Here is a 16,572-nt window from a genome sequence, read left to right on the forward strand (position 1 = left end):
AAGGACACTGAAACTTTGGCTGTTTGTAAGGTTTCAAATTTGAGAATGTGTAAAAAGGATTAAGTTAATGCACTCAAGAATAATGTGAAAAGAATCTTAAAGGAAATATCTAGGAATGATAATTGTCTTAGTTATTTTAGATGTGGTAGTAAAGAGCATTTAGCTAGAGACAGGAATTGTCCTACTTTTAAAGCCAAATACTCTTACTGTGGGTTGACTGGGCATTTTGCTAAGATATGTAGGAAGGAAAACAGGGGAGTAACTCAAACTCTATAATATGTGTCTGAAAAATCTGATTCTGAAGATGGGGAGTTAAGTGATACTAAAGGGGTGTTAAGCATTGAATGTTGTGTTCAATTTGGACGTTGTTAAAAAACAAGCCAGTGTGTGCTATGAAAATAGGGGGTGTTAAAAGTTTAATAGCGGCTGACTCTGAGACGCCTCATACTACAGTGAATAAGTCTTTGTAGAAAGAAAAGTTGGTGGAAGTGTTAGGTCAAAGTTTGGCGGAGACACATATCCATTCGGTGAAATTCACAGTAGAAACAATTCCCATGTTAGGTTACAGGAATTTGATCTTTGAGTTTAAACAAAGGAAAATTGTAGGTAGCAGAATTGGGACTTTCAGTTTGTGGTTGGATTGATCAGACATTTTTGAGTATCATGTTGGATCCTAATAGGAAGGACCAATCTTGTCAGAGGAGTCAGAACTGGAATTGGTAGAGAAGTTGAGGGAAGATTTAACTGACATCTTTTCTGGAACATTTGGCAAACTAAAAAGATTTGTACACAAGATTGTAGTCAAGGACCATGCTTGACCAGTATGTCAAAAAGTGAGAAACATTCAATTTAGTTGTTAACAGTGACGTTTCCAAGGAGTTGGAACGAAAAGGTGTTATTGAGCCGATTGAGTGTGCAGAATAACAGGCACCTCTTGTAATTGCAAGGAAGGCCGTTGGGCTAATATGATTGCACATAGGCCTTAATAAGAATGTTGTTGAAAAAAATCCTCTTCTCAAGATTTATGAGACACTGGCCAAGACCAAGGTCAAGTGGTTCTCCACCATTGATTTGACCTTCTCTTATCACCACATACCTCTTCATCCCTTTAGTAGCAGTCTTACACCATTTCTCACTCCTTTGAGCTGCTATAGATTTACTCAAATGTCGGTCGGATTGGCTACGGCTGAGGACCAATGGATTGACAGTAGAGTTGAGGAAACCAACGTTTGGTAGGAAATCAGTCATTTATTTGGGACATGAAGTTAGTGAAGCTGGGATCTTCTTATTTAAGAAGGAAACCATAGTCAATTAGAGATGCTCCTGCTCCTACTTGTAGGGATGATGTCAAGACCTTTTTAGGTTTGATGGAATTCTACTCTTTCTGTGGCTGATTCTTTCAGAAAATCTTTCAGTTTGAGACAGTTGTTGGAGGAATGTCTTGAGTTCACTTGGAATGAGAATTTGCAGAGTGAATTCCAGAGTATTAAAGATAATTCTACCACTCACACTATACTAACTACCGATGCTAGTGATAAGGGTTTTGGGGCAGTTTTATTCCAAGTCTCTGGGAATGGCGTATAGAGCACAGTATCATTTGCTCCACGTTCTCTGTCACCAGCTGAGGAGAAATACTTGGTTATCAAGAAAGAAAGGTTGGCGTGTGTATGGGCAGCAGAGACATTTAGACAGTACTTGTGGGACTCAAGTTTTACTTTACACACAGATCACAAGCCATTGGTCAAACTGTTGAGTCAGAAAGGATCAGCAAAGTTGACTCCCCGCATAGCTAGGATGTCCCTGAGGCCATTGGATTATACCTATGATGCTGAGTATCTACCGGGACATAAGAACAAGGTAGCTTGATTATTTGAGCAGGTTCACCGTTCCAAGTATGGAAGCATATTTCCAATGAATGGGATGAGTATAGTGTATCAATCGTGAACAGTAACAGTCAAGCAGATTCAAAGGCGGGCTAGTTGTCTAGTTATGTGGAAGTTGAAGTGCTGACTGAAGTAATGATGCATGTTGAGCAGGGCTAGCATTAGAAGAATTAGTTGGGAGACGAGAGCACAAATGTATGAGAATTTAAGGATGAATTGTTGATTTGTGGTTCCTATTGAGAGGGGATAGGGCGGTACCTTCCATCCTACCTAAACAAAGAATTTAAGTTATCATGCATAATAGGCACTTGGATATTGTCAAGGAAAAAAAAACAAAACGTTTAGGCTTTATAATGGTGGCCTGGAGTAGATGCGGACATGGAGCAGTTTACGAGGTCGTATGAGCAATGTTGAAATGCCGATAAGTCCCAGATGGTTTTCATGCATCCTTTGGGTTTCGGGCAAAATCCAGAAAATCCAATGGAAGATTTAGCTATTAATATTCTGGGTCCTGTTTAGTACTATATAGGATCGCCTACGTACATTCTAGTTCTTTTAGACTTGTATTCTAAGTGGCCTGAAGTAGATGTTCAAGTGAGTAGATTCTACTGTTATAATTTCCTTCCTTGAAAGAATCTTTTTTAAGAGATGGCTTTCCCAAGTCCATATTGAGCAATAATGGCCTGCAGCTCACAGCTAAGAAGTTGAAGTGCTTTCTTGCCAGGAATTAGATCAAATTTAAAAAACAGCAGTGTATCAATGGGGGCCGTGGAATGTTTCAACAAGGTGATTATGGGAAGCATACCACCTGCTATAAATGTTGGTAAGGATTGGGAGAAAATTGGTTTGGTCCTACAGAATTACTCATTCTGTGACATGGTATAGTCCATTCCAACTGTTTAAAGGACAAGAGAATTTTTCTACGGACGTCCATGCATGGATGTCCTTAGCACGTCCAAGGAAAATGGTCCCTTTGGGTGATTCGAACTACCCGTAAGGAGGCACAGAAGACTTATAAAGAGTATTAAGGTAGAAAGGTGTAAGTCGTCCTTCAGAGTGGTGATTGGGTTCCTGTGGCATTGGATTGGAAAACTGGGAAGGGATGTAGTACATTTTCTAAACCGTTCCAAATGAAGAATGCGTATACATGTTTTCAAAACTTAAGCAGTGGTAAGATGTGGCATTTCATTAAATGGTCTAGGAGCATCAAACTTATGTCTTGGGATCAGGAATGAAAGAACTATGTTGATGCTGTTGAACCTGGATTATGGTTATGGGAGGAGGAAGAGGAGGTTGATGTACACCTGCTGGCTGAACAAAATGTGGTGGAATGACCACCCTGTAACAGTACTGTAAATGCACATGATGAAGATTTGGGCAGAGCAAGTTGTAATCTGATGGGAGCTGCCAATGTATTAAGAATGTCTACTGTAAAATCTGCTGATGTATTAACAAAGTTTACTACCGCCTACTCTGGAAGAGTAACTACTCTTCCTGCTGAGTTGAAACTTTGAGGTGGGGTGATACTCCTACATTTTTAAAATATGTTGGGTAACTGCAAGTTGGAAATTGAAATGTATTGTAATTTTTCCAGTGAGGTATGTGAACGTAAGCTAGAAAATCTAATAGCTATAGGTGGTTAGTTGAACTGTTTTCATGAGTTGTTATGGGTGTGGGTTAGGTTTTCTTTTAGTTTTTTGTGTTTTATGTTTAGTGCTGAAATAAGGGGGATGATATGTAGTAGCTGTGTTTTGAGTGGACGTTCCTGCTTGCTCTCAGAATAAACCTGAATTTAAGCTCATATTCCTTGAGGTGTTCATCTCCAATTAGGTCGGTCAAATGCCATTTCAGCATTTATAAGATTCTTCTAGTAATCTAAACATTACGGCCCTAATTCTGATTTTATTGGGCATTGCGAAAGGAGAGTAGCAGTGCTCCATGAGCTTAGTAAATGCTTGCACTAACATATATAGTTTACTCCTAAAAGGCTCCTCAGACTCATCATGTGGTATGAGCAATATTAGTTTAAGGCCCAACGTTTATTCTTTACTGTAGCTTAAGTGACTTTCTCTGAGAACCAAGCTGATGTGGGGTCCCACTGGTATGGTTGCGAGATCAAGCCTTTTTCTGCTCTTATGCCTTTGTTGCCTATTTCTGACCTATTTGCAACCTTTGACCCTGCTTGCAGGTAGGTCGCTCCCTGCTCTGCCTTCCACACCACCACCTTCTTCCCGTTCCCTCTAGCTTCTTTTCCCGCCGCTGCATCCCCTGCGGCCCCTCCCACCTCTTCCACCTTCCCCCTCGTTCTCTCACCGTTTTCTCTTCCCTTCTCCCGCCGCTGCGTCCCCTGCAGCCCCTCCCGCCTCCCCCCTCATTCTCTCACCGTTTTCTCTTCCCTTTTCCTGCCGCTGCGTCCCCTGCGGCCCCACCCCCCAGCCCTCCCATAGGACAAGCTCTCCCGCCTCCCAGCTGCCACTCCCACCCTCCCCTCCTCTTATGGCACTCCACTGGACCGTCCACCACTGCATCCACTTCACCTACAAGAAACACACCGAGCACCATCACACCCCGCCGATGCTGGAGCAAAGTTACGGAAGACCAGCTTACCAACGCCCTCGTCCAGAACCCTCCACCGACCCACACACCGCCGCCAACAACCTCACCCTGTGGATCAACGACTGCGCCAACACCCTCGCGCCACTCAAAAAGCCCACCGACAACCAAGCCAGAAGAAAAGCCACCTAGTTTGCCGACGATCTCCTAAATTCCAAACGCGACTGTCGGAAACTTAAAAAGGAATGGCTCCTCAAACGCACACCTGACAGCCTCACAGCCCACAAGGACGCCACCCGCAAGCACCACCAACTCATCAGACAAGCCAAACGATCCCACTTCAAAGACCACCTGGACAACAACGCACACGACAGCAAAGAGCTCTTCAGCATCGTGAAAGAACTCTCCAACCCCAGCGCCAACATCGACATCCCTCCAGCCCAAGAACTCTGCAACGCACTGTCCACCTTCTTCCACCGGAAGATCACCGACATCCACAACAGTTTTGACGCTACTCCCACGCCAGACCCCACCGCCAAACACTCCACCTGTGCTAACCACCTGATCTCCTGGACCAACGTGAACGACACAGAGACACGCAAGATCATGAACTCCATCCACTCAGGATCTCCGTCAGACCCCAACTACGGAAGGTCATCAACATCTCCTTCGAAACAGCAACATTCCCTGAAAAATGGAAACACGCCGAAATCCGCGCCCTCCTCAAGAAGCCCAAAAACCTCTGACCCATCTCCCTGCTCTCCTTTCCAGCAAAGGTGATTGAAAAAATCGTCAACACACAACTAACCAGCCACCTCAAAGACAACGGCATCCTAGACCCCTCCCAGTCCGGCTTCAGACGAAACCACAGCACCGAAACCGCCCTTCTCGCCGCCACAGACGACATCAGACGCCTAATGGACAACGGCGAAACATCCGCCCTCATCCTCCTGGACCTATCTGCTGCCTTCGACACAGTCTGCCACCGCACCCTGGAATCACGCCTCCACGAAACCGGAATTCAAGGAAAAGCCCTCGACTGGATCATCTCATTCCTCTCCGGCAGAACCCAGAGAGTCCGCCTCCCCCTCTTCCGCTCCAAAGCCACCGACATCATCTGCGGCGTCCCCCAAGGCTCATCCCTCAGCCCGACGCTGTTCAACATCTACATGGCCCCACTCGCACAAGTGGCCCGACAACACAACCTCAACATTCTCAGCTACGCCGACGACACCCAGCTCATCCTCTCACTCACCAAAGACCCGTGCACTGCCAAAACCACCCTCCACAAGGGAATTAAATCCATCGCCGAATGGATGAGAAACAGCCGTCTGAAACTGAACTCGGACAAGACGGAGGTCCTCATCCTCAGATCCACCCCCTCCGCCTGGGACGACTCCTGGTGGCCCACAGCACTAGGAACCCCACCGACGACCACGCTCGCAACCTGGGCTTTATCCTCGACTCCTCCCTCAACTTGTCTAAACAGGTCAACGCAGTTTCCTCCTCCTGCAACAACACGCTCCGCAGAATCAACAAGTGGATCCCCACAGAAACAAGAAGAACAGTGACACAGGCCCTCGTCAGCAGCAGGCTGGACTATGGCAACGCACTCTACACAGGCATCCCAGCAAAAGACCTACTACGTCTCCAACGCATCCAAAACGCCTCCGCCCGACTGATCTGCAACGTACCCCGCCACAGCCACATCTCCCACCACCTGAGAAACCTTCTCTGGCTCCCCGTGGGCAAAAGGATCACTTTCAAACTTCTTACCCACGCTCACAAAGCGCTCCACGACACCGGACCAGCCTACCTAAACAACAGACTCAGCTTTTACACCCCCACCCGTCAGCTCCGCTCCTCTAACCTTGCCCTCGCCATCGTCCCCCGCATCCGAAGAAAAACCTCTGGCGGCAGATCCTTCTCATACCTCGCCGCCAAAACCTGGAACACCCTCCCTACCAACCTGCGACAGACTCAAGACCTACTCACCTTCAGAAGACCTGGCTCTTCGACCAGTAATATCAGCTCCCCTCCCTCCCCCCCCCCCCCCAGTGCCTTGAAACCCTCTCGGGTACGTAGTGCGCTTTATAAATCCAATGATTGATTGATTGATTGATTGACCCGGGGTTGATGTGGAGATCATGTTGGGTCGATTAGACAACAGTGATGTGAGTTCATTGTTATGCTGGTACATATCATGGCGTACATTGACATAGCTTTTAGGCATATTGACACCTTGGTTACTTCAGCCAACAATGTGTGGTCTATTTGGTGTATTCTTAAAAATGAAGGGTCTTCACCCAACAGCACAAATCATCTCAGTGACATTACCAAGTAGTTGAGTTTATCAAAGCTGTTCTGGAACTGTTCTGGACCCTGGGTGCATAAATTGATGTTTATCCCGAAGGTGCGTGAAGCCTTCAGAAATGTGGTTTCTAACTTCCCAGTTAACAGTTTTTTTTGGTTCTCTAGAATCATAGAGGTTATGGCCTTTTGTAAACCAGGCTAAGGTATGTCATTTTCTGTTTGATGTGATTACAAACTTTAAGAGTACTGGTCTGCTATTTCCTCAAAGTGGTCCCTATACTGCAAGTGATACAACTTTTGCCTTGAGCTGCCTCAACTAGTTCTTCTGCTAGGACAAACAGTATTTTTCATTCTACCACTATCGGAGCAGGATGTATTGGTGTATGTTGCCAGATAAAAACAATTAATCATAAGGCTTCCCCCAGTCCTTTCCTCTTCATGGACCTGCATCAGAAAACATCATTCATGACTAGTAGACCTTTGCTTTCTGTAACTCTGGCCATATAATAACAAGCAAATGGTCATTCAAGTCAACACACTAAGCACAAGGCTGGTGGTAGAAGTCAAATATGAAAAGCCCTGTTTGGATTTGTGAAACCTTTATTCAGGGAGACATCTAGTTCAACAGATTAGATGGCCTTTAGTGATGCATATAATTATTGTGTGTAACAGCCATTATTAAATGCCACTGAACAGTTTAAAATTATTTCAGAAATGAACTCAAAACCTGGTTGTTTCCTTGCTGCGTTGACTAATCTTTCATTTTAAAGTCGAAGCCTACCAGACACCACAGATGTCTGGTTTGCTAAAGACATCTTGGAGATATTCAGAAACCTTCCCCAGCAATGCATTCTGTCGGTGCTTACCACTGGCTTTGCGGTTTATAGCTCACATCCTCTGGCTTTCCATTTGCTGACTTTTGTTTGTTTTAGGCTGTCTAGCTTGAGTTTGTCCCTCTTAGGGAGCAAAGCTTTTCACGCTACCTCTTCTTGTATTGTTCTACGAGTGCTCCTTTCTGTAAACATCCCCATAAATCTTGTTCTTATGTTTTCACAATTGCTTTGCACTCCGAGACAGAGGCCAAATGTCAGTCCCTTGGTTTTTTACTCTTCTTTCTCTGACTTTTAAAGTGAGAGGATTTATGCGAAAGTCTTCCTGGATACTGGGGTAGGAAAATGTTTTTTTCCTAACACACAACATTATTTACTTAACTGTACAAATATTTCAGAATATATCAGAATTAGGAAAGCCCAAATGAAGCACATTTTTTGTTAATTCTGAATGTGTTGGAAACAAATTATTTAATATCACCAAAACAAAACAGTACACTAGGTGATTCCATTTTCACATTCTTGTTTTTGCACTGTGTAATTTCATTAGCAAAACTGTATAGCTTTGCAAATGTAATCGTCATTTCAATTGAAAATGTGTTGTCTGTACTGGCAGTGTGCTGCGCCATTCCGCTCTACTTTGCACCACTCCAAGCCACTGCACTCTACTCTGCACCAGTCTACTTTATACCTCTCCAGACCACTGCACTCCGTGCTGCTGCACCCAATCCACTCTGACACTTTACCCTGGGCCTCTTTACTCTACTCTGCACCTCTCTACTCTGCACCTCTCTACTCTGCACCTCTCTACTCTATGCCAATGACCTTTACGCCTCTCTACTCTGCACTACTGCACTTTTCACCATTTCACTCTTCACCACTCCAGTCTGGACCACTCCACTCCACAAAACTCCACTCTATGCCACTCAGCTCTAGGGCACTCTGCAATACTGCACTTTATGCCACTGCACTCTATGTCAATACTCTCTACACCAGTGGTGCCCAACTTTTTGACTTTTGTGGACACCAACTTTATCATTACTGGAACCCAGGGACCCCCACTGAATCATTATGGTTTTCCGGGGACCCCTACTGAGTCATTCCTGGAAGGCAGGGGCTCTGTCCAAAACATGGTCGATGATTTGAACCGCAAAACAATACACACATAAAATGCAGAAGCAAATATTCATCAAACATATACACAAGTGACAACAAAGTTCTTTAATTTGCAAACAAATATAAATTTAAAAAAAAATACTTTTAATAGAAACGTTGGAGCTTTTCTAAATGCAATTGAAGCCACACATCGTGTATACTATATTCTGTTTGATGCACCTGCACTGCTCCCACAAATCAATCTGAGGGTACTAATTTAATTTTTAGCCTCCAATTTCAAAGTCTTTGACATTTACGGTACGTTTTAAATTTTCAGATGTACATTTAGCCACTTTATATGCACTTAATCAATATGTTAATATTATTTAATTTTTATAAGCAGTCGCAGACCCGCTAAAGGGTCTTTGCCGACCCCCAAGGTTCCCTGGACCACAGGTTGGGAACCACTGCCCTACACCAATGCGCTCCACTCTGTACCACTCCACTCTGTGCCCCTGCACTCTACACCAATCCACTGTACAGCCTCTAATCTACTCTGCACCACTGCACTCTATGCCACTTTACTCTATGCAATTACATTCTATGCTGCACCACTCTACTCTGCTCCATTTCACTCTACTCTGAAACAGTCTACTCGGTGCCACTGCACTCTACGCAACTCTGCACCACTGAACCCTACTCTTCTCCACCCTACTCTCCGCCAGTTCTCTCTGGGCCAGTGCACTGTACACAACTGAACTCTACGTTACTCCACTCTGCAGTCTGTGTCAATGCAGTCTGTGCCACTCTACTCTGGATCACTGCAATCTGTGCCACTGCACTTTCCATTCTACACTATTCTGCATCACTGCACTCAACACCACTGTACTTTATACCATTCCTCACCACTCCTCGCTTCACCACTGCACTGCACTCACACTGTATTCCAGTATGCACCACTCTAATCTACGCCACCGCATTCTACAATGCTGCATTGTACGCCACAAAGTTCTATGCTGCTTCACTCTGCGCCACTATAATCTGCAATATTCTACACCAGTGCTTTCTACACCTGTCCACTATATTCCAAGCCACTCCACTCCTTGCCGCTCAACTCCTCTCTATGCCACTGCATTCTGTTCTGTTTTGCAGTACTCTTTGTCCCTGCATTCTCACCACTGCACTCTACTTTGATCACTGTACTCAATACCACTAGACTCTACTCTACACCACTGCACTCTACAACACCCTACTGTGCAACACTGAACTCAACGTCACTGTACTCCACAGTACTGTATTCTGACCCAATGCACGCTACACCACTGCACTGTACACCACTCCACACCACTGCACCCTATGCCACTCTACTATGCAACACTCTTATATACACCTCTGCACTGTACCGCTGCTGTGTTGTATATTGCTGCGTTGCATGTCACTGCATTCTATTCCGCTGCACTCTACTCTGGGCCACTCTACACCAAAGCACTCTGTGCAATTTTATGCTGCTGCATTCTATGCTGTTGCACACTGCGCACTACTCTGCACCACTGTACTCTGCACCACTGTACTCTGCACCACTGTACTCTGCACCACTGCACTCTGAACCACTGCTCACTATGCCAGACTTCCCTCCACACCAGTGCACTCTATGCCACCCTGCACCACTGCAGTCTACAATTCTCTACCTTGCAACACTACACTCCGCCACTGAACTCTGCACTACTCTTCTCTGCACTACTGCACTCTGTGCCAGTGCACTCTTCAGCAGTCTACTCCCCTCTAAACCACTCAACTGTATACCAGTCTATGCCATTGCACCCTGCATCATTCCACTCTATACCGGTATACTCTGCACCAATCTGCACCACTGCACTCTGCCACTCTATGTGCGCCACTCTACTCTTTACCCTTGCTCTCTATGCCACTGTGCTCTACTATGCACCACTCTAATCTATGCCACAGCGTACTGCAGCACTGCACCGTATGCCACTGAATTCTGTGCTGCTACACTATACGCCACTGTAATCTGCAGCACTTTACACCAGTGCCCTCTACAGCAGTCCACTCCATGCCACACTACGCCAGTACACTCTACTCTGCACCACTCTAGTCACTGCACTCTACACCATTGTACTCCACGCCATTGCACTTAAGTCACTCTACTATGGCACTGCACTCTACGCTGCTATACTCTGCAACACTGTACCCCAATGCACTCTGCACCAGTCCACTCTTCTCTCTACTACTCCACTGTACGCTACTCCACTCAAATACATGACACTCTGCCACCCCACTCTCTTACACTGTACTTCACTCTTCACTATTCTACTCAGCCACTCCACACCACCACTAACTTTTACTCATACTGTACAGCAGCCACACTGGTGTACAACATGACTAAAACACATTGGCAAAGCTGATAGCTCTAGCATAGGCAAGACCTCCTGGCTTTACCATTGCTTGTTCCTGTGTGATTCCAACCTTCTTTCTTGGTGCATTGAGATTCAAGTGTCAAATGGTATTGCATAAAGTCACATAATAAACATAAGGTCAGATGTCTTTTGTCTGTGGTCATCGTCCACTCACAACAGAGCTCTATTTATGGCTTTACTTGGCAATATGTAATAAGCTTTTAGCTGTACAGGTGCTTGACAGCTGGGAATTGAACACTCTGCAGTCTGAGACTAGGGAAATAGTTGATCAGGAGGTCTACGTCTAAACTAGTGTTCCTCAGGAACGGTGTATCTGAGGTAATTTTAAGACCCTGTAAGAGTGGAGGTGCTCTCAATGGCCAGTCGTTGACTCTCATTAAGAGTTCATATTTACAAAGATTGTGTGTACCAAATAGATATTCATGTATGGAGACCTACATTTTTTCATGAAGAACAATGTGTTATGTACTGTTTTACTTATGTCATTTGTGTTTTGTTCCCCTTTAAGCGTATTGCTGGTATCACAGCTGTGTTGCAGCAGTCTCTGGAAGGATTACTTTTGGAAGGCCTTCAGAATTCCAATGTTGACATAATACGTCACTGCTTGCGGACTTACGCAACAATTGACAAAACAAGAGATGCAGAAGCACTGGTTGGTCAGGTGCTTGTAAAACCGTACATGGATGAGGTAGGTCACACTCTGTCCCACGCCATAGGATGTTTATGTTAGATTTCACAAACTGAAAAACATTGTTTAAAATGGAAGTAAGTCTAAATCAAGAAACTCTCAACGTGTGTAGCTGTTCTAATTAATTGCTGAAAAACTTTTGGAGGGCCCACAATTCAGAGAACGTTTAACAGCAATTTTTAAAACTAGCTCATTTGACAGCTTGGGAAGAGCTTGAGGGTATGTTATATGCCACCACTCCTAGTGTGAATTGGGGGGCTTGTTTCATGGCATCATATTACAATGCTTTTAAGTACTATCACTTCAGTATGTCCAACAAAAGGCTTGACCAATTGCATCACCTATAATGTACATTTAATCCCACCATTTCTGTGCATCTCCATATCCTACACTTTTTAAAATCCTTTGTGCTACTGCTCTCATTATCTTATTAAATGCTTGTAGATGAATGAAGCTTACTAAACCATAAATATGTGATGGAATAAAAACAATGAGCTTTACAACTAAAATAACTGCAGGGTAATTAATTCCCAGAACATGGCCAACACTTTTTTCTGTTCACAGTTGAAGGTGCAGCCCTGTAACCTTGGTAACCAGGGCAAAACAAACAGCAATAAAATAAACAATGGTCCCCCTCTGTGGAAGTGGAAGCCTCAACTTCTTTGGTGGTTTAAAAAAAAACCATTGATAAACTGGCTTTACATGGAGTCAAATCACGTTTATTTCTATAAAAATATCTTGTAGCTATATACAAGGTATATAAATCAGAATGTATTGCATCACAATATATACAATAAAGCATAGGTACACAACTATTAAATTAGTGGCTGACATGAAAATTATTTTCAATAACACCACTCTGTATCAGAATATGGTGTACTACATCAAAGGTAAAAATCAGTCCTCTAGTACATTTGTCAACGTTTCAACCCTACAAAATATATTATATTAGGGTCCTCATCAGGACCAAAGATCAAGGTAGCAACAACAAACGGCAATAGTTGCTGATGCATAGGTCTTTAAATCATTTAACGCTTTGCATTATTCTTCTTTGATGCACTGGAAAGTTGCATTGCTAGTTCATTTCTAAGGAAAAGCAAAGAGTTATATAAAAAGCATTTGCCAGACTGTCAAAGGATAGCTATATCACAAAAGGAGCAAAATAAATATGTGCTTTAGCACTGTCAGAAAGATCTGTATTAGGTCACTCACAAAGATGCAAAGCTTGAAGCTTAATGCAGAGTGTCTCCGAGTTTTATAGAGTTGAATCATTGACATATCTACTAGAGTACTGATTTTACCTTTAATATAATATACCATACTCTGTTATTGAAAATCATATTCTTTTCAGACCCTAGTTTTGTACATATCATTTGTATATAGCACCTGCACACTTTAAATTACCTTCACTGCGTTATTTTTGTTGAAGCACCTTTATTGTGACGCAGTGTGTTCTGATGTGTATCTCATATACGTCTTCAAGATGGTTTGTAGCAAATACATGTGATTTGACTCCTATAAAACCAATTTCTTCTTTTTTTTTTTTTTTTTTTTTTTTGAAAACCTCAAAGGAAGTTGAGGCTTACACTTCCCCTGAGGTGACTAGGGTTTTATTTTATTGCAACACTCTTTCTACCATTTGCACACTGTGTGACCAGGTAGTCTTGATGTTAGTAATGATTGTGTTGGAGGACAAAAAAAAGTAGTGCAAACAAAAAAAACTTTAAAAAATATTAAATATTGAGCTTTAATAGCATGTCAAGTAATTTTGGTCCATTTTGTTGTACATTTTTCTAATCGTTATTCAATCCTTTAACAACCGTGCACCATTTCTTTATTAACAACATTGATGGTATTAAACAAGACATTGATTTGAACATGCCAAATGCTTTTCCCCCCTCCATCTCTTCATTAAACATACCCACATAACCAACATTCTACCTCTGTTTGCTGACCTTAAATGCATCAAAGCTTCCTCATCAGAGAGACGGGCAGTGGTTGCAAAAGGAAACCTAGATGTACCAGCCTTGAAAAATATATGTTCAATGGCATGTGTAGCTGCAGATACACATGCTGTGCATAGTCCGCCACCTAGTGTTGGACTCAGACTGTTACAAGTTGTTTTTCTTCGAAGAAGCTTTTTCAAGTAACGAGATCGAGTGAATCCTCTTCTTGATGATAGTGTGCATGGGCCATCAAGTCCTTTATTAGTGTTTTTTTCCAGCTGTCGGGTTCGGACATGTGCCCTCTTGCTCCTGTAGATCTTGGTACGGTACAGTCTGAGCTTCTCTATCTTTTCCTTAAACGTCAGTGTAGTTTTCAGACGCATTTTCGGACTACACTCGATCCGATTGCATCGACGGGATCGATTAAATGCCATTTTGGGCACCCGTGCCCTTCTCTGGCATTCTCGGGCCTGTTGTGTCACAAGCTCATGGATCGGACTCCATTTCGATTCTGCCCTCGGTGCCTCGCCAAGTTCCCCTACACTGACCAACAATCGGTGTGTAACCTTTGCCTCTCTCCAGATCATAAGGAAGAAACCTGTGAGGCTTGTTGATCCTTCCAATCCAAGAAGACTTTACAGGATCGAAGACAAGACGGCTAGAGATGGCATTGAAGTCGACGGAACATACGCCTAACATTTTCGGTGACGAAAAGGCGCAAACTGCTGTATCCATCGCAGACTCCGACTCTGACCATGACTCAGATGGGGACAGCCAAGTTATTCCTGCTGCGCAGTATGTGAGTACACCAGCCCCTTCCCATCACCAAAAACAGTTTAAAAAGTTACAGAAGGCTTTGGGTCCTCCACTGCTTGCCAGCCATGGTCTGACCCGAAAACTACATCTCGTCGACCGACCCTCAGTTTCGGGCGTTGAAAAGGGCAAAAACAAACTACACCGAACATACTTGTAAGTTGTAAGCTTCCACGTCTGAACCGAAATGGCTGCAAACCACCTTGGAGCCAAAACATCCAAGCTTCTCTTCAGAGCTGAAAAAATGTCTATCTCCTTCAGAAACCACATTTTCGGCCCGCTTAAAGCAGTCTATCACCAAGCTTTTGAAGCATTCATTTGTGGGAAGTAAACCGGTTCCATCTCCAGAGGAGTAAACAGACATTAGACCCATTCTTGAGGTCATGGACCATAAGCAGGGGAAAATACAGATCCAAAAGGATACAGGGAAAATTATTGCCTTCCCTCCTCCTATAACGAAGTGGAAATTGTCATTCCAAGAACATTTGGAATCTGGCCCTTCACCGGCGCAAATATTTAAACACATGGAGAAGCCAAAGACCATGAACCAGCCTTCTCCACCGCATTCGCCTTTCCTTTCCACTTCTCCACCTCCTCACCCTCCACCACCTTCACCCACACAGTTTTCGGCACAATCTCATGTTTCCTCGTATGGGGATTATATAGGTGATAATCCTTATAATATGGACCCATGGGATATGTACAATACTGATCCAATTCCATCTAATGACCCTTATCTGTATCCCACAAGTCCATCTCCACCTGAAGACACCACTGCTATAAATCAGGTCGTTGCCAGAGCAGCCACATAGCATAATGTGCTGATGCATTCTGAGCCCATAGAGGATGATTTCCTATTCAACACCCTTTCCTCTACACATAAGCAGTACCAATGTTTGCCAATGTTATCAGGCATGTTAAAACACGCTGACAACATTTTATAAGAGCAGGCAAAGGCTACAGTACTCACACCTAGAGTGGATAAAAAATATAAAGCTGCACCATCAGATCCAATTTTTATATCACAACACTTGCCACCTGATTCCATCGTGGTCAGTGCAGCTAGAAAAAGGGCGAACAGTCAGTCCACGGGGGATGCTCCTCCCCCTAATAAACAAAGCAGCAAATTTGATGCAGTAGGCAAAAGAGTGGCAACTCGAGCTGCAAATCAGTGGAGGATTGCAGCTCCCAAACTCTTTAAGCCAGGTATGACAGGGCCCATTGGGACAAAATGCAGGAGTTCCTTAAATATCTCCCTACTGAACACCAAAAAAGGGCACACCAGGTAGTGGCAGAAGGACAAGCTATTGCCAACAATCAGATTATATCCGCACTAAATGCAGCGGACACCGCAGCTAGGGGAATTAATACTAGTATGATGATCAGAAGGCAAGCTTGGTTTAGGTCCTCAGGATTCAAACCTGAAATACAGCAAGCTGTCCTTAATATGCTTTTTAATAAACAACAACTGTTTGGACCTGAGGTGGATGCCACCATTAAAAAAAATTAAAAAAGGACTCCGATGCAACAAAAGCCATGGGTGCCCTTTACATGGCACCTTTCCGGGGCACTTTTCATAAGACTTAATTCAGAGGAGGTTTTAAACCCCAAACATCAGAGGCCTCTACGTCCTGACAAAAACAGGGACAACGATATTATTCCAGTGGATCTTTCTGGGGCTCCGATAAAGGACACAATTTCAGAAGTAGGGGCAAATCCACTGCCCCAAGAGGTGCCTCCACCTCATTAAAGCAGTGACCTTCGATGCATCCCTACACAGCACACATCTCCTGTCGGAGGAGGACTGCAATATTCCCACCATCATTGGCAACAAATTACATCAGATCAACTAGTACTGTCAATTATCCACGATGTTTATTGCCTAGAACTCATCTCCACTCCATCATACATTCCCCCTCGTTCACACAGGCTTGCTCCCGAACACATTGTTCTGTTAAAACAAGAGGTAGAATCTCTTCTACTCAAAGGTGCAATAGAGGTAGTACCCATCAACCA

General features: G+C 43.9%; 1 protein-coding gene across 1 annotated transcript in view; it reads left to right on the forward strand.

The window, feature by feature from the left end:
• COG2 (component of oligomeric golgi complex 2) overlaps positions 1-16,572 on the forward strand; it is a 231,880-nt gene that overhangs the window by 54,881 nt on the left and 160,427 nt on the right. The window contains exon 7 of the mRNA XM_069234441.1: positions 11,618-11,797. Coding sequence (XP_069090542.1) covers positions 11,618-11,797 — 180 coding nt within the window. The remainder of the gene's footprint in view (positions 1-11,617; positions 11,798-16,572) is intronic.

This window comes from Pleurodeles waltl, chromosome 5, assembly GCF_031143425.1.
Source record: "Pleurodeles waltl isolate 20211129_DDA chromosome 5, aPleWal1.hap1.20221129, whole genome shotgun sequence".
NCBI classification, from domain to species: Eukaryota; Metazoa; Chordata; class Amphibia; order Caudata; family Salamandridae; genus Pleurodeles; species Pleurodeles waltl.